The sequence below is a fragment of the Lissotriton vulgaris genome, chromosome 1_1 (genome assembly GCF_964263255.1).
Source record: "Lissotriton vulgaris chromosome 1_1, aLisVul1.2, whole genome shotgun sequence".
Lineage (NCBI taxonomy): Eukaryota > Metazoa > Chordata > Amphibia > Caudata > Salamandridae > Lissotriton > Lissotriton vulgaris.
In genome coordinates, this window is record NC_141685.1 from 1,731,627,341 (window position 1) to 1,731,650,752 (window position 23,412).

Here is a 23,412-nt window from a genome sequence, read left to right on the forward strand (position 1 = left end):
CCTGCAACATACCTTTAGGGTTCCCTTGGCTTTTGAAAAATGTAGGGATTTCAAGGCACAATACCTCGAACCTGTCTGAGTAAAAACCTTTACCTTTGTTCACAAAGAAAAAATAAGTGACGTGTTATAAAATACATTTATGTAGGTCTCCTGTGCGTTTCATTTATGCAAGTCGTCATAAGTGAATTGTATTAGCCCAAAAATATATTTCATATAATTGAAACGTCTTTCATTAAGAAATAAGTGAGGGCCCTCCGGTTTGCTCATCTTAAAAGAGCACATTCATTAACCCGTTGCATGCTTGTGACGGAACCGCTCCGTCACAAGCCACGGGTGAGCTGTGCTTGTGACGGAACGGTTCCGTCACGGCCCGCTCGCCGCACCTGCGCGGCGCGATTTCCGCGCATGCGCTGACTAATTAATGGGCGGGCGGGTTCGTGACGGAACCGTTCCGTCACAAGCACAGCTCACCCGCGAGCCGTGACGGAGCGTTTCCGTCACAAGCACGGGACTGCCACACGATCGCCCCCCCTTACCGCTGCGGCGGAATAGCCGCCGCAGCAAAGGGGTTAAAGACTCCTAGGGCCAGATGTATCAGCAAACCATTTTGCGATTTCCTAATTGCGAATCCCTGCGATTAGCAATTAGAAAATCGCAAAATGGAATGCATGAAAGTGTGTTTAACACTTTCTGCGATTCCTAGGGATTCACAAATGACCTACCTCATGAATATTAATGAGGTAGGTCGCAATTTGCGACCCCCTGGGAATCGCAAAAATCACATATATGGTGACCTGCTGGGGATAGCAGACCACCATGTCCGTGATTGCTTTTAAATAAATAAATCTTTTTTTTTTGTAAAACAACCCGTTTTCCTTAAAGGAAATGGGATGCTTTACAAAGGAGAAAATGAAAACTTTTCCTTTTTTTTTCTAAGAGAAGCCAGGGGTCCGTGGGACCACTACCAGCTCTTAGAAAATGAATTTACAGACATTCACAAAGGGGAGGAGGTCCCTTTGGGACCCCTTCAGATTTGCGAATTGGTTACCACCTACTTGAAGTAGGTGGTAAAATGCGAATATTTTGTGACCGCATTTCGGTCGCAAAACATTCATGCATACCAATGCGATTCGGTATTAGGAAGAAGCGCCCATAACAGGCCCCTTTCTAATAGCGAATCACAAACCCATTTTGCGATTCGGGAACAGGTTACCGAATCACAAACTAGAGTTTGCTGCATCGGAAGAGCATTTGTTTGCATTCGCCAACGGTCGATCGGCCGCTTGCGAAGGCAAAAAATGCTTGATGCATCTATCCCTTAATCTTCCACGTCTTATAAACAGTAATAGGAAAATTGTTCTGTGCCATTTATTTGTAGGGCTAGTTAAGTTTGCAGAAGAATATATCTAGTCAGCAACTAGGGGGGCGCTCGCTGTTTCTAAAGCATATTTTTCAACGGCTGCTGGCAGAGCGGTTAGAAAACAAAGACACTTCCTGTGATTGCAGAATGATAATTGAACAGAATTTACTCCATAGAAGTTTGCCTCAGCTAGGCGCATCTCAACCAAGGGGGTTAGGCAGCTGACTTAAATAAAATCGAGGATTGCTTTTTAGACTCCTTGTTTTAAATACACAAAGTTGCTGCTCTTCGCCGCTTGCCTCCCATGTCTGCTACCTATGGTGAAGGCCCATTTAAAAACACAAGCAGCGATTTCGAAGGCGGCCAAGCACTGTTTTGGGCGGGGTAAGGAGGTGGGAAGAGATGGCACAGGGAGATGCAGAAAAGCGTACGCATTTTTTACCAAAATAGCAGTGGCAGCAAAGACGTGGTAGCAGGGGTGCAAGGCACAACAAACAATATATGTACCCATTTCTTTTTTCAAATATATTATTTTGATGGAATGTAACCATGTCGTTCCCTTCCACCAGCTTCCCCTCTTCCACGTTTCCGCTATCCAGACTAATTTGAATATGGCCAGGTCTATACTGGGGTAGGATGGTGAGCAAAAGAATGATGGATTTAACCCAGATATCTTGACTGGGGGTGAATGTTTTGATTTGTTTTGCATTCCGTCCATCAAATGGATGTCTTTTGCTTTCTCACCCTAAGTGCGCCGGGAATGCCTGACGTGGGTCCCGGGCTCACTGTGCCACTGGATTCAAGCTATTGTGGCTGATGAGGGGTAAAACCCCAAAACCGGTCCTAGGATGCTTGTTTATGGTCCAGGGAGGACCTGGCTTGGCAGTTTGGGCTGGACTCTTCCCATGAGGCAGAGGGTCAAGACTTATTTGCATATGGCCAGGTCTAAACTGGGGTGGCATGGTGAGCAAAAGAATGATGGATTTTACCCAGTTCTCTTGACTGGGGGTGAGTGTTTTGATTTGTTCTGCATTCCCTCCATCAATTGTTTGTCCTTTGCTTCCACGATTTTGCTCGCACTGCTGTGCTCGAACATGGCTCCCCAGAGGGAGAGGATGAGGTGCAGTGGTCAGAGCTTCCGACTCAGGAGCTGGGAATCTGCGTTTGATTATCAGTGCTAGCTCAACATCCTGTGGTTCTAGGCAAATCACTTAATTTCCCCCAAGAGCACCTGGATAGCGGACCAAAATAAATCTACTAATGTAACTGAAATTAAAGCAAAAGAAAAACAAGCAGGGTCTTGGAGGGGTGGTGTGGGGTGGTCAAGCAGTGTTGTGTGAGGTGTGTGGTGGGACACCCAAACGAAGCGACCGAAGTTTCATGCACGAAGTAAACAAAACAGAACACTAAACCAGCTGAGGCAGGCCAATAAAAGCAATAGGAGTACTCCAAAAGTATAAATAACCTGAAGAGTAAGAGCACATATAACTGGGCAACCCTCTTGGGAGGATACAAATGGAGGGACTTCTAAATTTATTCACTAATCAAAAGCAGGCATTTCCAAAGGACTGTAAGGAGATCAAATAAAAACAAGCATTGGAAATGCAATATGTCTCGCATTAGGAAAGTTTGAGCTATTTGTCTTATAAATGATTTTTTTTCATTGTGTTGTTTTTTGTAATAGCTAAATTAATAGCTGTCATTTACAATGCCAATAGTTATGACTTTCTCAAATGTGACACCTATAGCATTTGTAATGCAACATGTTTTGTATTTACGTGACAGATGTATTGATATTACAAATAACAATGGCTTTTAATTTTTTTAAATAATACTTAAATAATTTATTTAATTTGTAATGGCAATAGCTTAACCTTTTGTAAATAACTTGTGAAGATTATGTTCAGTGTTTTTTATTGTGACGAAAATCCAAGAACTTAAGTGAAATATTAACATCTTTTTGTGATTTGTAATAAAGCTTGAAAGCTTGAAAACAGCTTGAAACATTGAAAGAACATATTTGAACCAGTGATGCTGTGGTGGTGCTGAGTCATGCTGTGGTGGCGCTGAGTCATGCTGGGGTGGCGCTGAGTCATGCTGGGGTGGCGCTGAGTCATGCTGGGGTGGCGCTGAGTCATGCTGGGGTGATTAACCATTTGGTAGCATTGTAGTGTTACCTTAGCACTGTCAGATGTTCATTTGGACTGTATTATCTGAAGCCTAAGAAGCACTTTGTCTGCCTGAATGAAGTCCCCAAGGTTTTGAAACTATCTCTGGTGTTGAACACAGACCTTCCTATGGGTATCTAATTTCTTTATTTAAAGAGTTTTTCATATAGCGCTGGCAAGACCAGAGTGTATCAGAGCGCTTTAAAAACATTTGATTTTCAAATATTGTCAAAGGTAGTGTTGGATAAAAATTGTTACAGAGTGCAGTTTTTTTTTTTAAGTCACATTAGTTACAGATTAAAAGTTATAGAATAGAGTCTTTTTAAAGTCAAATCAGTGCAATTCCTGGAGAGGGATAAACAATGTAGTGAAACTCAAGGAGGAGCTTTCAGTTGGGATTCAGGTTGTATGATGGACTTTAAAGCCTGATGTGCTGATTGAGAAGATATTTTAATTGTTTTTTGTAGCTCACGAAGGAGGGTTTGAGATTCCACGACAGAGAGGGGCTGTGAAGGACGGAGAGGCGACAGGCAAGGCCACGCATGGCGGACCTCAAAGGAAGGGTGGGAGCGCAAACGCGCGGCGGACATCAAAGGAAGGGTGGGAGGGGGAAACTAGCGACGGGGTGGAGGACGCGCATGAAGTGTCAGCAGCAAGGTGGTGGGAGTGACAGGCCAGCAACAAACGGGGAAAGGACATGCATCAAAGGAAGTGAGGTGGTGGTAGGGACAGTCAAGCAATGAACAGAATGCAGACTCTGAAAAGTAAGTAAATAAATAAAGTATCTTACACGTGCATGTTCAATGGAAGGAGAGTGGCAGGAGGAAGCAGTACTTGGTTCAATATCCAAAACAAGGACGAAAACGTGGGTGACTGCAGAGGCAGAGCCGTAAAGATCCGTCTCTGGGAGGCGTCAGCACGTCTGTACTTCCCGACTAAAAAAGCCTACATAAAACATGGCGCGTGCGCTGCTGCTTCTTGATGTAACAGAGAGGGGTCACCTCTGGACACCACAGGGTGGTAGAAAGGTGGGAAGATGGAGGGAACAGAGGACTGACTGGGAGAGGAGCAAGAAGGTACAAATGAAACTAGAACTAATGAGGGGCTGAGATAGTGGACTGAGAGTGGCAGAGGAGAGGGGGGCAGGCAAGTGTAAACGTGAGAAAGTAAGGCGAGAAAGAGAAACAGTACGAGGGAAAGAGGAAACCTGCCCTTTTCTTGACAACTACCTGCATTTTAGCCTCTCCAATTAGCATACATTTGCACACAGAATGAAAAAAACAGATGCCAGCATATTTTTGGTGGAGCGGCCGGGCGGTGAATAGGAGGCAATAGAAAGAGACCATCTGATGATGTCATAGAGAGATGAGAGGGTGTGAGCAGAGGGAAGATGACGTGGGGAACAGTTCCAAAGCTAAGAGGAACGAAGGGAGAAAGTGCGGGAGCAGCTGTGATTGCACGGGGACGAAGAGCATCCAGCAGATACGGAGACAGAATAGTTTGTGCAAGGGAGAGCACGAGTATGGAGACAGAATAGTGTGTGCAAGGGAGAGCACGAGTGTGTGCAAGGGACAGCACGAGTGTGTGCAAGGGACAGCACGAGTGTGTGCAAGGGACAGCACAAGTGTGCACAAGGGGATGAAGCTAAGGAGTACCAGCCGATGGAGCCATTTAAACACGACGCACAAACATAATTGGAGAAGGAACCGGAAGTCATGGAATGGGTGAAAGGGAATGGAGAGTACTGCAGTGGAAGAAGATCTGACCAGGAAGTGAGTTGCGGAACTGAATGTGGTTTAAGGAGTTGCAAAGAGTAAGTTTGAAAACTCAACAAGGTGGAAAAGCAGTAGTCAACGCATGCAAAACAGGGTAATATTTTGGTAGGGAATCATGTTGGCATGGCATGTGAGAATATTTAGCAGGTTAACAGGCAACATAAAATAAAAAATAAAAAAACTATTTTAAACAAGTTTAAAAAAAAAAACAAGTTAAAACGAGACACGGCATGGCGGCCGTGAAAGTGAAATTACGGCCGGCCGGCCGTGAATAATTAGGGGAGGAGAAATGCCTGAGGGCAGAGCGCACGCTGGGGGAAGCTGTGGGAGGGAAGCAGATGGCTTTGATGCGTGCACGCGCTTTTCACGGGCACTGTATCAAATCGCAACTTTGGTTAAACTCTGGATAAGCCCCTATATCTCTCGCCAGCTCGAATGCGCAAGCGCATCGGCAGGCGAGACCTAAAAAGTCAGGAGTTACTTCTGTGACATTTCCAGACGACTGGCTCTTTAATCCCAAAGGGTTTTCCTGGACCGAAACACCTTACACGCGTTGCAGTCAGCTTCCTTATGGTCGGGTGAAAGGCACAGATTGCACACTGGGTGTTTTGCGTGGCAATGCGGGCAAAACCTGAAGGGTGTACCTTCCATTAGAAAAACATTTTAGATGGAGCCAGTGACACGCGGGAAGGCTGACCCGAGACAGACTGAGCCCGAAGGGGGGGTCGGTCAAAGCCCGAACAGACAAATTGGAATATAGCACAGAAGTGGAGAGCACGATCAAAAACAAAACTATCAAGGACAGTACAGAAATCAAAGATTTGTACCAAACGGAGTTGAAAAAGAGCAGAGGCACACATATCCGAATACAATGGCGGAGAGAAAACAATGAAGTCAATGCTCATGAACAATATTGCAAAGAGGAGGAGTCACTCGACAGTGTGACTGGAAAGACTTCTTCGAAGGAAAACAACTTGCACAACTACGGACCCAACACTAGGTGGCAGCAGTAGGTAGAGCATGTGTATCTACAGCCACACATGCCATCAAACTTTTTGTAACATTTATTAGGTCTATTAAAGTCATTCCTACCATGAAGAAACACTGCTTAAGCCATGCTCATTCCAAATCTGAGATTCATATATTTTATGTGTTAAACTAGCACCCCATCTTACTAAACAGTTAAATTCTACATGAATGTAATAAAACTCCCTCTGCCTAATTAGGATCAGGTGAGCTATCTGTACATTCTCAGTATGTGAGGAAAAGTAGTTCAGAAGATAATCAACAGTATGCATTTGTTAAGAGTAGGCCACTCAAGAACTATAACTGTACTTTAAGTTTAGACTCTTGCAACCCTTGCGAAACAAGTCTAAAACACTGGCTTAGTAATGAAAACAAGCACCTTAAAAGGAGGAACATTTTATAAGTACTGTGGTTTCTTACCTAGTCAATGCAGATGAACGACTTTGTGCATATATTTCAAATGAAGCCCTTTGTAAAAAGGTATGTGGTAGTTGTACCTTATCACCAGCAAATATTATCCGACTCCCAAAGCATCTGTTTCAAAACAACTCCAGCTAGATACGCATTCTGAAAGCCAGGTGTGCAGTGCAGTATTTCAAACGCAAAGCCTTTCGATCAACCAGTATCATGCATGCATCCAAGAATTTTATTCCCAGGAGGTTTGAAACCTCACTTGTTTCAAAATGCTCTACCGCGCGTGGATGCGAGAAATTAGCCATATCCACACACAGCCAAGCAAAATCCAGTGATGTATTATGAGGACAACCACACTTGCTTTCCTGTACTATTTTCATAATGATAGATGCATAATTAGTCTGACAATGTACTCCCTTTGAGGGATAATGGGAAATTAAAATATATCCTGAAGGAAACTTAAATTCTGCAAATGTATTAAGGCAAGTGAATGGCAGCTGAGTGAATGAAAAACAGAGAAGCCTTTTTTAAAGTAGCATTCTAGTCTGACTGGTTGCAGAATCTTACAAACCAGTAATCTCTTCACAGCTCTCGTGCATATTATTAACGCAATATCAATGATATGAATCAAACTCCTTAAAGAAACGTGATGAGGACTATGGTCTATTGAGCACCAAAAATACATCCTTAGAGAATTCCAAAACAAGTAAGCTACTGAGTGCGGAGGATCTTTCACTATCAACATACACTTATGACTGTGGCCATAACCTTTAAATCCTATATTCGAACATTTTTGGGACAAAACCATATCTAGATTAAAAAAAACACAAATAGATACTTCTAAGAAAAGGGATTACTGCCGCCATACTTCATGCTACACAGGGCCAGAAGTCCACAGGTTTCATTGAAAGATTGAAAAAGCTGTGTAGGTGTGTGCCAGCTTAAATGAAGAAAAATGATATACAGATGATCATATGTATAAATAATATGCAAAGTGATAGTATGTCTGCACCCAAAGTACAAGACAATATTGGAGTCAAAAACGTGATAAGCTACAGGCATATCAGTGTCTTAGTTCATGATTTCCCGTCTTACCTGCCTACGTTTGAATATGCAAAAGGTTTCCTGACCGAAAATGATAGCTAAAACTTTCAGTTTATTTACATATAAAACAAGGTATTACCCGTGAAAGGAAACCCGGGGAGGTGTCCTGGCTTTCTATGGGCAACATAAACCCGAACCGCCCCTTGTTCTCTGCACTGACTGAGCAGACAACTGCTGTCAGGGAGGCATTTCAGCGGAGCAGCAGTGAAATGGATCCAAAAAAAGCAAACAGCATAGAAAGCGATCGCTATGGTAAAACAAGTATATGAAAAACGGGCCGCCGCGGCGACCCGGAAGCTCTTGCCCGGCCGGCCAATCCGCTCGCGGCCGACCGGAAGTCCTGTCTCCTGAGGTCCGGGAGAAGAAAGCCTGCCGGCACATGGAGCGCCCTGCCGGTCCTGGGTAGCCCGGGTCCCCAGGAGGGGGCCCGGGGAGAAGGAGCAGTGTGGCGCCTGTTGCGGGGCTCCTCTGACCTGAGGGAGCCCCGATCCAGAAGAGGAGACGCGCCGTGAGGAGCAGAGTGCGAGAGGAGCCCCGCCGGAAGAGAGCAGCCGGTGAGTGGGGCCCAGGGCTGATGTGAAGTTAGAGTCCCCCGTAGGGGACTCCGTGCCTGCCTGTGTGTATGCCTGGGGGGTACTGGGGGGTGGGGGGGGGGGGGGAGGAGTGTGTGCGCGGGGGGGGGTGTGCGCGGGGGGGAGTGTGTGCGCGCGAGGGAATGTGTATGCGCATGCGTGACTGTGTGTGAATGAGAGAGAATGCGAGGCAGGGGATAGCACGGCGACGTGCGCGCCCTCGAGGAGGAATCTGAGACAGCGAAGCTCGTGCTTGAACGCTGTCTCACATTCCCCCAGACACGCCAGCAAAAGATGTCTTCGCAGACAAAAACAGGCTTCGCCTGCTTTTTAGGTCTGCTCGACCTAAAAAGAGGGCAGTTTGTTTTTTGAGGTTTATATGGCCGAACTCAACCCAAACGTATCAGAGCGCTTTACATGAGCACCAGTTGTGTTACAGGTGGATACGTTCATTTTGCACTGGGTGATTAAGTGATTTGCCCAAAATCACAGGATGCAGAGCATCCCTGCAGAGACTCGAACCCAGTTCCCCAGCTTTGAGGTCGACCAATCTAGCCGCTAGGTCACATCCTCCCCCATATTGAAGTATGTATTCTATATACACCATGTCTCCAAGAGACCGCGCATGCGCTGCCTAGGCAAGACCTAAAAATGAGGGGATCACCCTCAGATAAATGCTTTGGTGTCACGGTTACCTAAAAAACTAACAAATAAAGATCATGGACTAGCAAATTAAAAAAGCATTGAAGAACAAGCATTGGCACCAGAAAAGGCTTTTAACAACGTGGCTCTACAGACACCAGTGAATTTAGGCACCAAATAAATCATTTTACATGCACTCGGTCACTCATCCTTGCACTCATTCATACAGTCATTGACCCACTGACTCAACTTTGCATTTTTACACTTTCATTCACAATAAAACATAGACACAAACTTAACAAGCATAAATAATATAAGTTAAAAGAATAAAAGTAGAAAAATGAAAACGTGCCTCTGTCTAAAAGTGGGAAACATACACTTTACAAAAAAAATAACCATATTTTAATGTTATAATACATAGTGTATCTTTATTTAAAAAATCCTACATGACAGTCACATTTAGAAGTATGCTGAAGGGGTAAAACAGTGAAATGCCATACACAATATTGTTCCAAGATGGACGCTCTAAAGGCATCGCATTGGGTGGCGATCATGAAAAAGTACTGTGCATAGGGTTTCAGTGGTGTACCAACACAAAATGGCCGATATAATGCTTCCTAATGTGGAGGCCATATTGGCACGGTTATTGATGCACTACGGATGATAGGATTCCAAGATGGCTACTTAGTTTAGAAGCAGTTGCCATGCAGGATAACTTGCACGAATGATGAAATGCGCGGTAAGCCAGCAACTCAGTAGCACTGTCGGGAAAGCTGTAGGATACTCTAAAAATAAAATGCAGACCGAAAGATGTGAAAAGGGTCTAATAATAGGAAAAAATGGAAAACTAAAGTTAAAGAGCTAACTCAGCAGCTCTGGGACTAAAGCACACTCATTTTCAGGCAGATGTTGATAATATGACCATACAAAATGCCAACACTCACAGGCCATTTTGCCCCCTGCTGTTAAGGGTAGAGGAAGAATGTGAACGACTCTCGAACAGACCAAAGAGAGATGAGGGGTTGCTCAAATACCTTTTGAAATGGTAATGTACATATGTATATGTATGTATTTTTTAATGTATTTGATTAGAAGATAATGACAGACAACTGAATCTATCAGGCCTTCCTAAGAGAATCTAACAATAATGATCACAGTCATTAGCAGCCATTTTACACCTTAGGTCTAATTCACCCGCTGATCCTTGCCCCACTAGTGTATTAGTTATGGAGGCAGAGGCAATGAATCCATGGGTGAACACGCTACTGAAAGAGTCACTGACCACTGCGATAGTCCCTAAAGACTGGAAATAGGCAAAAATTCTCCCGCTGTTAAAGAAGCCTTCAGCTGGCCCCAATTTACCCAGCAACTATAGGCCAACCTCCATGCAGCTTGCAGTCTCCAAGATCTTGGAGACCTAAATTAAGAGGCAGCTCTCTTGTTATCTGGAGATTAATAATCTCCTTAATTTTAGTCAGTCGGGCTTTGGGGAGAACTTACTAGAGGTGGCTGAGGAAATCAAAGGCACATTGAATGTCAAGGGGAAGGCGGTGCCGAGATTGTTAGATCTGTCTGCCGCCTTGGATACGATCCCCCATTCCTTCCTCCTAAAGAGTCTCTCGAGGATCAGAGTGAAGACTCATGCCCTTAGTTGGCTGACCTCCTTTTAAGACCATAGAGACCAGGAGTTCTGCCTACATCAGAAACAATTGATTTACAAAACCGAAAAAACTGAATCTTTCTTTTTTGGCCCTACAGAGCCCACTGGCTGGTCGGCATGCTGGCTAGATGGTTCTGTTCCGCCTGTGTCTTGTATAGATACAGCCAGGAGCTTGGAGTTTAACAAATGCATGTCCTTCCAACCCCAGATTAGTATGGTTCCTGGCATGTGCTTTGGTATCATAAAAGCGCTTAAAATGTTTGTTTTTTATATCCTTTTCAGCCAGGAAAAAAGTTATTCAGGCCATGATAACAGCTCGCCCGGATTATGCTAATGACTTGTATCTTGGCCTTCCAGAATATGCCATCCATAGACTTCAAGTAGTGAAAAATGCTGTGGCAGGACTGTTACTGAATCTGAAGAAAACAGCGAAGATCTTGAGTCACCTCTCCTCTGTGCATTGGCCCCCAGTAAGGAAGAGAAGCGTGTTCAAAACCTTGGTGCTGATTTTTCGTGCTCTCCACAATCGTGGCCCATGCTATCTGGCTTCTTGCATTCTTTAATACAACCCAGAGAGATGCCTTTGGTCTTCACATCTGGCTTAGACTAGAGTGCAGTGGTGTAATGGGGAAAGAGCAGCACAAATTTTGGAGGCGGCAGCAACCCCCCTGCTCTTACCCACAGCCATCACGGTGTAGCCGCTGCAGGAATTTCCAGCACTGCTCTTCCACTTTTACAAATGGCCTCCGCTCTGCAGGGCAGTCGCCGCAGGGCCACAGGCAGCAAACTTTCTAGCTACGCCACTGCTAAGAGTCCAGAGAGTGAGACTGTCAAGGGTTGGTGAGCAGTCTTTTTCCTTTTAGGGCCATCTGCATGGAATTCTCTTCAGGTACACGAGGCAGGAAACCTTGGAACCTGGCTATTCACTTTGTAACTTGGCTTGCGGATGGATTAGCGCCAGGACACTCCTGGGAGCATCTGTGCACTTTATAAATCGGTTATCATCATCAAACTATGTTTTCACAATGCAATCTTTTACCCTAGGGATTTGTCAAATGGGATAACCAACACAAAATCCTGGTCTGCTAAGGTGATCGATAACATTCTATATAACATAACGTCTGTGTACCTATATTTTCACAAAAGTCTGCCTCATTGCTTTTGTCCTGGATTTGAATAATAAACAGATTACAGATGGCAACTGTGGTATCTGACAAATTTTCCTGATGCACCAATCAGTACTGTAGCCTTTATCATCAAATAGTCCCATTAACAAACTCCAACACACTGTATTGAGCATAAGCTTTCCCACAAAGCATCTTTTAGGTATCCAGTAATAAAATTACAAATACAAACAAAATTAAAAGTGGTCATAAAAATATACAACCTCGCCTAATATTGTTTAAAAGGATTATCAGAGAGAAAATCTTCTAGCCTCATGGTTTGTCAGGAGAGGAACGTTCACCAAAATCTTTGTCTAATACAGTAATCTCCAAGATTCAACATAGTAAGATACCAGTCTACAGACTTCAACTTCGTCTAATAATAATGCACTGTTAAATGGCAGTTGGCTTTAACATATGATTTTCAAAATACATCAGGCCTATTGCCTTTGTTATAACCTTTCAAAATAAACAGACCAATGGCATTTCAACTTTTCGTAATTAACCCATCAAGCTTAAACCATTTGGCATTGGTACTCAGTCATGAAACTATAAACATGTACAAATTTATAGTTCCCAAAACAATGTGCTTTCTTGACTAAGAAGGATTATCGCAGTGCAAATCTTCTACCCCTCAGGATTTTAAGAGGAGAATAACCAAAACCAAAGCCCTTCTCTACTATTGGTGTCTGTAAGCTTCTGTATAACAACACACCTCTCAATAGACTAACACCTTAAGCGCTGCGCACATTTTCCTGCGGTGCGGGCGAAATAATGAGTAGGCGGGGTTTGGATGACCCCTGGCCATCCTTTGCACACTCCCACCGTGAGGTTGGACGGCCGAGGGGGTCGTCAGACGTACGCAAGGGGTTAACAACGTTCAACACACTCTTAAAATATCTATTGTTATGCCTATTTGAAGACTGCACGATCACCAGGAAGGGTATCCTAGAGCTGAGCAGGTATAAGCTTCGCCAATCCTAGTGCCAAATGGGACAACTCGGAACAACTGCTCTCGAGATTCTTGTGGAATTCAAGAAGCAAGTATGAGGCTTTTATGTGCAGTGGCAGGTTGTTCCACACCTTAGCAGCAATGTTGGAGAAGGCTCAACTACTGTATCTGGTTTTCCATATGCGTGGGATGTGTGCAAGTAGGATTCTGGGTATGCAGAGGTGTCTGGAATTTTTATGAAAACAGATTTTGATATTTGCTGGGCCCATTTTATTTAGTGCCTTGAAAGTGTAGTTGAGGAGTTTGAATTTTCCTCGTTTGTGTATGTGGAGCTCCTTCAGGTGTGGTGTGATGCAAGTGCGGGGATAAAGGTTGAGAGTTATTCCGGCTGCCAAGCTCTGAATGGTCTGAAGCCTTCTGGCCTATTAGTTTTCACATATGCTCTTCACAATAAATGCATACATTTTCACAATAAACTCGATCAAATGCTGCACTCAATACAATTTACATGTAGGCAGAGACCAAGCCCTATCGCCATAGTACTTATAAAGATCTTTTTCTGTTGATGTCTGCTGTCAAGCCAGACCTAAAATGAATGAGAACTAACCAATGGCGCTACAAACTGCCGAATGAAAACTAAAAAGACCCTTACAAGGAACTGCATCAGATGGTAGTTCAGATTTAAAAAGAGAGTGTTGTACTCTTGTACAAATATTTTTTTCAAAAAGAAGTATGTATCCGCAGTTTCCTATGCAGCAAATCATACTCATTTGGTGTTGTAGCAAAAAACAATTATGCAGAAATGGTACAGGGAAAGGTGCTCAGCAACAATATTTTCATAGCAACTGTGTAGGTATGGCTAGGCATTTGTTGATTTCTTAATAACATTGGTGACAAGTCTCCATGAAATTTTCTAAAGAAAAAGAATACTTTAATGTGGGTTCACATGGCAAGTTTACTGGAGATCTTTCAAGGAAGGGCGAGGGCAAAAAGTGACTTTTCAATTTTAACTCCGATAGGATTCTTTGCAGTCCAGTACAGAAAAACATTGATTAAGAGAATTAAACCAACAGGAGAGTAAAGAGCTGGAGAAACACACCAGAGACTCTGATGTGTGAGAGTTCTTCACATGGTAAACGAGGGAGAATAAGCTGAATACGAGAAGGGTCACATACATTATGTGACCAAAAACGTAGCAAGCACTACACCTTTGGAACATACACTGTGCAATGACATTGCAATACGAAGCATTACCAGGAGTATAGAAGGTTCTGGCAGGAGCAGAAGAGTGAACTGGAGAACACTCAGAATGTACCCAAAGGGGTGCTGCACGTAGTGAAAGAAGACAATTCCCATCTGAGCATCTTTGTGCGCTACTGCATGGAGACGAGAAGAATCCCAGGATTGGGAATCAAATGTTGGAAGAGTATTACTCTAAAGCCCATCAGAAGAGCTCGTCTCTAGATATTGCGAGGCCCTGGGGTCAATCTTTGTTGTGTGTGGCTATGCGGAGCGTGGAAGGGAACAAATTCAAAGAAATGGGATTTATTTTTTTTAAACACAGAAATTAACTGCAAACACTACTGTTGAAGTGAAGTTTTGGTTAGGATTAGGTAACAAAAAAATAAGATGTTATAATACACCTTTAAAATTAATGTAAAAGCACATTTACAGTGAAACAAAAAACCTAAAAAGCAGTGATGTTATCAAGTTACGTTTAAAGTTGCAATTCACAACTTGCACAATCGCCGTTCAAATGATAACTCGCATGGTGAAGCACCTTCACCCCGCTTCCGTGGGTCAGCAAGAGGTCACAACGGGGTCATTACAACAACCGTTGTGACAACGAATACCATTACTTCGCAAGTCATTCCTACGACTTGCAGAGGGGGGTGGGGAGAAGGTGTTGGATTTAAAATCTAACACCTTCCCTTAAGTCCGCACCGAATGGAGTTGGAATAGTAAATTTTACTATTCCAACATCCAACACCCCCCCCCCCCCTCCGCAAGTCGTAACGACTTGCGGAGTAATGGTATGCGTCGTCACAACGCGGTCGTTGTTAGGACCGCATTGTGACAGCAGTGAAGAGGAATATTCAACTCGCACACCATAAGCTATGCCTATGATTATGATCACACAGTTATGTATACTAATAAATAACATCTGAAAGCCAAACGCAATTAAACACCAAGTCATATTCAAACCAATAAACAAAATACTAGATTCAAGGTCGACTCTTCACAGAGTTAATGGTAACATGAATGGCAATCTCATCTGTAAGATTATTTATGACATTTGTAATTGCATCTGTAACATCAAAAATGTTGGCCTGATGAACTATACTCAATTTCTTATATTTGCTTTAACTATAGAAAGAATTGCATTCACCAATTAATAAGGCGTTAAGGAGATTCCGATTGATTTTTATGTTTTAGAGCAAGTCTCAATGTCTCAATTGCTATAAATAGATCTAAAAATGCTTGTGCTGGTAGAACACACTCTTTTTCACGCTAAACGGATGTGTCAGCATGCAGAAAGAATACATTAGTGAAGGAAGGGTGCCTCAGCTAAGCAGCTGGATGCCAGTTAATGCTCTGCAATCAACACAAGGTCATTGTGAAAAGTCATTATTCAAACAGTAACCACAGTGGAAGAACCATCAGTGGAACTGCAGTTAAAGAGAGGGGGACTACCGGACGCTATCAGCACAATGGACTGTTCCAATTGCACCAATGCTAAACGGCAGACTGAAGATGTGGCAAACTGACCCACATTGACTGAGCCTTGTTTTGGATTTCTAGCCCGGGAACTGGAAATACGAATGATATTGTTTCTCTGAAAACACGTATCCGATGGTAATGAACCGGACCTCTACTTCCACCGGAAGTCTGCGGAGATCCCTCCGTGGGTGCTATTCTTGTCGCTAGCAGCTCTCCAAGATTGCTTTGCCAGGATGTAATCTAAATTCCTCATCTTCTGGTTTGAAACAATGACCTCTTTGATTGGAGTACGCGGCCACTAATTGCTATCATTGAACCTCTAAGTATAACTCTCAACTTTCTTTGCGAATGGCAGCCATTGTAGGCTCTTTCAGTTTCCGTCTGGAATCGTGCCCTCCGAGGGGCCTGGGGGCAGGGCGAGGTGAGAGGGGTGGGGAATAGGCTGCCTGCTATTCTCTGAACTTTCATGTGCCTGTCTCGCCCTTATTCATTTTTTTCAGGTGCTTTCTTTCTAAAGAAATAAATATATGCTTAAGATCGTACAGCGCTGTTTAAAAATAGATGACATTTGTTATTGTGTGCGTGGGGGTGTGGCGGACCGGAATATCAAGCGCGGAGGCCGTATATAGTGGGCAATGTTTGATTTATTTCCGTACGGTTGTTCAAAAACAGGGTGATTAGCAAGAGTCAATGCTCCAGAAATAAAAGGCACAGCTCCACGGGTGGAAGAGGGGTCCAGGTCCGGTAACGATGTCAGCGGCTCTCCGGGTCTTCTACTCTTGGGGCGTCCTCGGAGGTACCGGGAGAAAACAAAGAAAAGAAAGGAGCCGTTAGTCCTGCCGGACTTCTCTCGTCAAATCCCTGTTACCAGCACCGGGAAGTGTGAGGGGTAGGAAGGCGAAAGTGAGGAGAGGTCGGAAGGGTTAGGGTAGGGATGAACACAAGCTGGGTATCGTGAAGCAGTAGGGGTGTAGGGTGGTGGGACGTGAGGATTAAAGGGGTTTCTGTACAAAGTGGAGGAGTGCTTTACAATATATACACAGTGCTCCGAGTGACGACGTGAGCCTAAAGGGTAGTTCAATTATACAGAAAGGAGTTATTTACACTGCACCTAATGTGCTCTCAGAGGGGTTCCGTATCACTCACCCGCTCCGCCGCAACTCTCCAAGTTGAGTTGCGGCCGCTCCCCAGCAACCTCCGGTGGACTCCACCAATCCTCGGACCACTCTTCGTCCTCTTCGCTCGTTCTCTCCTTCACCGCTCCAGTCGGGGTCTCCTGCCACAAGCTCGATCCGACGCCGGACTGTTTCCTGGGTCCGGTATTTCTAGTGTCCTGGTCACGTGAGGGGGAGGTACTTCCGGGGTCATGTGGTAGTGCTTCCGTGTTTCCGTCGTTCCTGATTGGGTCCTGGAACAGAGGACAGAGGGTTGGACATTTGGTGGGTTGGGCTGCTACTACGGACGTTCTGGCCGGGTTCTCTGTCGTATGGGAAGGACTGCAATACCGTGGTGTGTGACGGGTATGTGGGGCCGCCGTATCACATCCCCTTCCCCTAGCTGTCTTTCTAGTACGGGTGTGGGCCATGGGATAACGGGAGAGGAAATCGGCATTGCCCTGTTCAGTCCCTTTACGGTGCAATGTCCGAAATCTGTATGGTTGCAGAGCTAGGAACCACCTGAGGACCCGGTCGTTATGTCCTTTATTACGGGCCATCCACTCCAGAGGGGCGTGGTCAGTATAGATGACAAACTCTCTCCCTTCCAGATAATACCTTAAACTTTCCACCGCCCATTTAATGGCCAATGCTTCCTTCTCTACAACAGCATAATTGGTTTCGCGGGGATACAGTTTACGGCTCAGGTATAAAATGGGGTTCTCGTTCCCATTGTCGTCTTTCTGTGAAAGGACCGCCCCTAAACCCTGGTCTGAGGCGTCTGTCTGCAGGAGGAAAGTCCGTGAATAATCCGGACTGACCAATACCGGTTTAGAGGTTAATGCTGCTTTGAGTCGAGTAAAGGCCAACAGTAGAACAGGGTTGGGATTCTTGAGGAGGGTTTCTGTTTTTGTGGACTTCTTTAGGAGATCAGTGAGGGGAGCTGCAGTCTGGGAAAAATTGGGTATGAACCTGCGGTAATAACCTAATAGGCCTAGGAATGCCCGGAGGTCTTTTCGAGACTGGGGAAATGGAATGGATTGAATGGCCTCAACCTTCTTGGCCTGTGGACGTATCATTCCCTCTCCTAAGAGGTAGCCCAAGTACTTCACCGAGGTAGCCGCTAGCGTGGTTTTTGCAGGATTAATGGTGAACCCAAAAGAGCCAAGGGACCTAACGACTTTGTTGAGGTGATCGAGGTGTTCCGCCCAACTATTGCTATAGATAACAATATCGTCGAGGTAGGCCCCGGCATACCCTGAGTGTGGTCTTAACACTTGGTTCATCGCCCTTTGGAAGGTGGCGGGTGCCCCGTGTAACCCAAAAGGTAATACTGTGAACTGGAATAGGCCGTCTGGGGTAGAAAAGGCAGTTTTCTTTCGGTCTTGTGCTCTAAGGGGAATCTGCCAGTAGCCCTTGCAGAGATCTAACGTGGATATGTATCGGGCCTTCCCTATGCTCTCGACCATCTCATCGACCCGTGGAAGGGGATAAGTGTCGAAGGTAGATATTTTATTTACCTCCCTGAAGTCTATGCAAAACCTCACGGACCCGTCAGGCTTAGGCACTAGAACTATGGGGGAATTCCATTCACTGATGGAAGGCTCGATGATCCCCATACCCAACATTAGTTCGGTTTCTTGTCTGATCACGTTCCTACGGGCTTCAGGGACCCGGTAGGGTCGAAGCCGTACAATCTTACCAGGCTCAGTGTGTATGCTGTGTTCTGTGATGGTCGTGTGACCTGGTGAGGAAGAAAACACACTCTGTAGGGGTTGTAGGGCCTCTCGGAGACTCTGTCTCTGTTCGTCGGTCATCTTGGGGTCAAAGCATGACTCAAATAAGAAAGGGGTTGGCATGTCGTTGGTGGATAGGACGGGTCGGGGTCCCTCCCATTTTTTAAGAAGATTGACATGGTACACCTGTGTGGTGCCTCGAACAGGATCGAGCTCTACTTCGTAGGTGACCGGGGTCACTTGGCGAAGAATCGCATAGGGTCCTTGCCACTGTCCTAACAGTTTGTGATCTGATGATGGTCTCATCAGAAGAACTAGATCCCCATTGTTAAAGGAACGTGGTTTGGTACCCTTATCATATTGCCGTTTCTGGCTAGCTTGTGCGTTTTCCATATTCTGACGGACAATGTCACGTAGCTGGGCGAGATGTGTTTTTAGATTTTCAACATATTCTGGCAGGGGTCGGGTTCTGTCAGGTTCGGCCTCCCAGGCTTCTTGAGCCATGTCCAGAAGGGTGCGGGGTGGTCGACCATATAGCAACTCATAGGGAGAATATCCGGTGCTGCTCTGAGTTTTGCACCGAATGGCAAACAAGGCCAACGGCAACATCTCCTCCCACCTCTTTGCCTCTAAGGCCAACATTTTCTTCAGTGTTAACTTCAGGGTGGCATTGTATCGCTCTACCAACCCATCTGTCTGGGGGTGGTAGGCGGACGTGCGGATCTGTTTTATGCCGAGGTTTGAACAGACTTGTTTCATTAGGGATGAGACGAACGGAGTGCCTTGATCCGTAAGGATCTCCCTGGGAAACCCTACTCGTGAGAATATGGAGATGAGGGCTTTAGCTATGGTCTGTGTTGTAGGTTGGCGTAAGGGCACTGCCTCAGGAAAGCGAGTGGCGTAGTCCACCAGAACTAGGGCATAACGACAGCCACTGCGGGAGGGAAGTAAGGGGCCTATGATGTCCATTCCAACCCGGGTGAAGGGGATATCAATGAGGGGTAGAGGGAGTAAGGGAGCCCTGGGTGGACGATATCTACTGTTTCTCTGACAGACTGGGCACTCTCTACAATATTGTCTGACCTCCTGATGTACCCCGGGCCAATAAAATTTCTCGAGGATGGACAAACCGGTTTTTTCGTCGCTGAAGTGACCCCCTAGGAGATGGCTGTGGGCAAGGAAGAGCACCTTCTCTCTAAAGGGTCCGGGAATCAATAGCTGTGGTGGTTGGTTTGGGTTCCCTTTTCTATAGAGTAGTCCGTTCTTTTTAAAGAAATAGGGACATACGTGAAGGGGGTCTTCCTGTTCTAAGGCCTTTCCCCAGGCCTCTTGTAGGACGGGATCTTCCTGTTGCGATGCCCGGAATTCTCTATCTGTTTGCCAGGGATGGACATCGGGAACCACCGGGTAGGCGGTGGTGTGATTTCGCTTTTCTTGCCTCTTCTGATTACGGGATTTCCGGGCTTTGGTCGGATCTTCAGCCAGCGGTTGTTCCCCGGAAAAGGGTGCTTCTCCCCACCATTGGTTCAGGGAGTCTGTAGTGTCCTGCACCAATTTAGGGAGACCAGCATAGTCACTCCCTAGGATCACTTGCTCAGGAAGGTTTGGTATTAGACCTACAGTGAGTTCAGTCCCGGGATCAGCTGGGTGCCGTACTCGCACCTGGGTGGTAGGGTACCTTTTAGTGTCTCCGTGTACGCATTGGATGGCGACGGTTCCTGTGGGTGGTCTTGGTGGTGTTGGTAGGTCTTGGGGCCGTAGAACGCTCTGGCGACAGCCCGTGTCAGCCAAAGCCCGGAGTGGATGTCCGTTTACATACACGGGACAACGGAACGGAGGAGGTTTTTCCCCGGGTGTTGCACACACATAGTTCTGTACCAGGCCTATCTCCATGGGTTCGTCTTTCTGTGGACATACACGTGCTATATGTCCATAACCGCCGCAGTTGTAACACTGTGGACCCGGATTGGGTGGTCTGTATATGAGCGGTGGTGGCAGCAGGGAAGGCGGCTCCGTTTTCCTTGGAGGAGGGGGTCGCTGGGGTCTGACTGCATTGACATGCGCTCGGTGGGGATGATCATCTCTGCCCCTGGATGTTTCTTGGGCTCGGCTGTATGCACTCGCGATCTCCACCGCGCTGTCGAGGGTGAGTCGTGCATGTTGTCGCACCCATTTTTGGGTGGCCGGATGTAGGGATGCCAGGAATTGCTCGAGATATATCTTTGCTAGGATATCCTCCTTTGTGGAGGTGTCGGGGCGTAACCATCGATTGGCGAGATCTTTAATCCGGAAGGACAGAGCCCTGGGGGTTTCTTGGGGCCCTTCTTTGGCTTGGCGTAATTTTACTCTATAGGTCTCGTCATCTATGCCCAGCCTTTCCAGGATACACTTCTTGATGTCATCATAGGGTGTGTTGCCTTGTATATTGGCTTGCTGATAGGCCGCTTGGAGGTCTCCGGTTAGTAGCGGTCCCAAATATTGCCCCCATCGATCGGCTGGCCAGGAGGCGGCCTGTGCTAGTCTTTCAAAGTTCGTAAAAAAGTAGTCCGGATCATCGCCAGGAACGTACTTTTGTAGGACCACTGAGGGGAGGGAGGTTATGGGTCGTTGTTGTTGTTGTCCAAGGACGTCCGTTAATTTCCCCATAGCCTGGTCGTGAGCATCCCCTTGGCCCTTGAGGACGTCATGCAGTTGCCCCCGATCTTCCTCAGCAGTTTTCAAAAACTTCTCCATCAGCTTTCCCAACATCTCCTGGGACTCGGCCATTTTCTGTACGACGGCCTCCATGCCTCCGGATCCCACTTCTGACACCAACTGTGTGCGTGGGGGTGTGGCGGACCGGAATATCAAGCGCGGAGGCCGTATATAGTGGGCAATGTTTGATTTATTTCCGTACGGTTGTTCAAAAACAGGGTGATTAGCAAGAGTCAATGCTCCAGAAATAAAAGGCACAGCTCCACGGGTGGAAGAGGGGTCCAGGTCCGGTAACGATGTCAGCGGCTCTCCGGGTCTTCTACTCTTGGGGCGTCCTCGGAGGTACCGGGAGAAAACAAAGAAAAGAAAGGAGCCGTTAGTCCTGCCGGACTTCACTCGTCAAATCCCTGTTACCAGCACCGGGAAGTGTGAGGGGTAGGAAGGCGAAAGTGAGGAGAGGTCGGAAGGGTTAGGGTAGGGATGAACACAAGCTGGGTATCGTGAAGCAGTAGGGGTGTAGGGTGGTGGGACGTGAGGATTAAAGGGGTTTCTGTACAAAGTGGAGGAGTGCTTTACAATATATACACAGTGCTCCGAGTGACGACGTGAGCCTAAAGGGTAGTTCAATTATACAGAAAGGAGTTATTTACACTGCACCTAATGTGCTCTCAGAGGGGTTCCGTATCACTCACCCGCTCCGCCGCAACTCTCCAAGTTGAGTTGCGGCCGCTCCCCAGCAACCTCCGGTGGACTCCACCAATCCTCGGACCACTCTTCGTCCTCTTCGCTCGTTCTCTCCTTCACCGCTCCAGTCGGGGTCTCCTGCCACAAGCTCGATCCGACGCCGGACTGTTTCCTGGGTCCGGTATTTCTAGTGTCCTGGTCACGTGAGGGGGAGGTACTTCCGGGGTCATGTGGTAGTGCTTCCGTGTTTCCGTCGTTCCTGATTGGGTCCTGGAACAGAGGACAGAGGGTTGGACATTTGGTGGGTTGGGCTGCTACTACGGACGTTCTGGCCGGGTTCTCTGTCGTATGGGAAGGACTGCAATACCGTGGTGTGTGACGGGTATGTGGGGCCGCCGTATCACAGTTATCCAATGCATGTACAACTTGAGCCCCTCAATGCGTAACCAGTTTTTGGCTTTATTAAGCCATTTCATAAAGATTTCATGCAATATGTTTAACATCAAGAAACAAGTTCACAGATGACTGTTGTACAATACAATGTAGGGCCTCTTCCTACTTCAACTACTGTGGCAAAGTCTTACGGTACTCAAGAAAAAAGTTAAAAGCACCCCTCTTTACTCAAGAGTCACACATATGGCTATCCACTCACTTGCAGCAACCTTATTTAACTTACAGTATCTGGAGAGTATACACAAAGGTGCTTTCCAAGTGGGCAAGCACTTTGCTAATGTCCTTAACATAACACTACTAGATAGAAATGTTACCCAAGGAATACATTGGAGGACAAACTACATAATGGGCAGTCAATGTGTGTAACTGCCAGTAGAATGTGCACCATGGTCAAAATAGCAATCTAGTTACGTTCTGGTAAGTATGCTTGAATAATGTATGGCTATTAGTCAGTCACTTGGCACTTTCAGACCAAAGTTGGAAGGGGGGGGGGGGGAGGGGAGGTTATTGCGGGGGATGTTCAGATAAAATTCTGCATCACGGAAAGAGATTCTGGTGGACGGGGTAAGGGTGAAGACGTTCCCTTAAAAAGGTCCAACTGAAGGGACCTCAGAGCATAAGCCAAAAATGTACACCACTAACACTCGTATATTACGATAACTAGCTAGACAAACGTACCAAACACCCTCCAAGTGCACTGGCTTTTGGCACCCTAAGTGTGGGAAGTTTCCACACTAAGTGTAAAAGTTTTTTTTTTTTAACTGCATATTGTATTGTAATTGAATTTATATAGCGCTTACTTCCCTGGACGAGGCGTCAAAGCGCTTTTTCGGCGAGCAGCACGCTACTCCGGGACCCATAAAGGATTAGTGTTGAATGAGTATAGTGAAACATGCAAGCACATTTTTAAGTGGTGGATAGGTTAGTCAGTTATTTGGATTTGGAATGATAGCAGAAGGATAGAGGAGGAAAAAGGTTTGTATTAATATAGCGCTTGTTACCACTGATGGAGTGTTGACGCACGCTATTCAGGAAGCCCATAAAGGATTAGTGGTGACTTAATATGGTAAAATATGAAGTAACTTCAGTGGTGGATATTAGTCAGTTATTTGGAGTGAGGAGGATAGCGGAGGG

The 23,412-nt window shown here is 45.9% G+C and overlaps 2 protein-coding genes across 2 annotated transcripts in view; both read right to left on the minus strand.

Moving 5' to 3' along the window:
* Positions 1–23,412, minus strand: part of USP6NL (USP6 N-terminal like) — a 927,917-nt gene that overhangs the window by 853,778 nt on the left and 50,727 nt on the right. The gene's annotated exons all lie outside the window — the stretch shown is intronic.
* Positions 16,633–21,234, minus strand: LOC147751117 (uncharacterized). Its single transcript, XM_086937798.1, has 2 exons — positions 19,735–21,234; positions 16,633–16,965 (listed from the first exon to the last, which is right to left on the minus strand). Exons 1-2 carry the CDS (start codon positions 21,232–21,234, stop codon positions 16,696–16,698), a joined length of 1,770 nt encoding a protein of 589 aa, XP_086793924.1. The 3' UTR covers positions 16,633–16,695.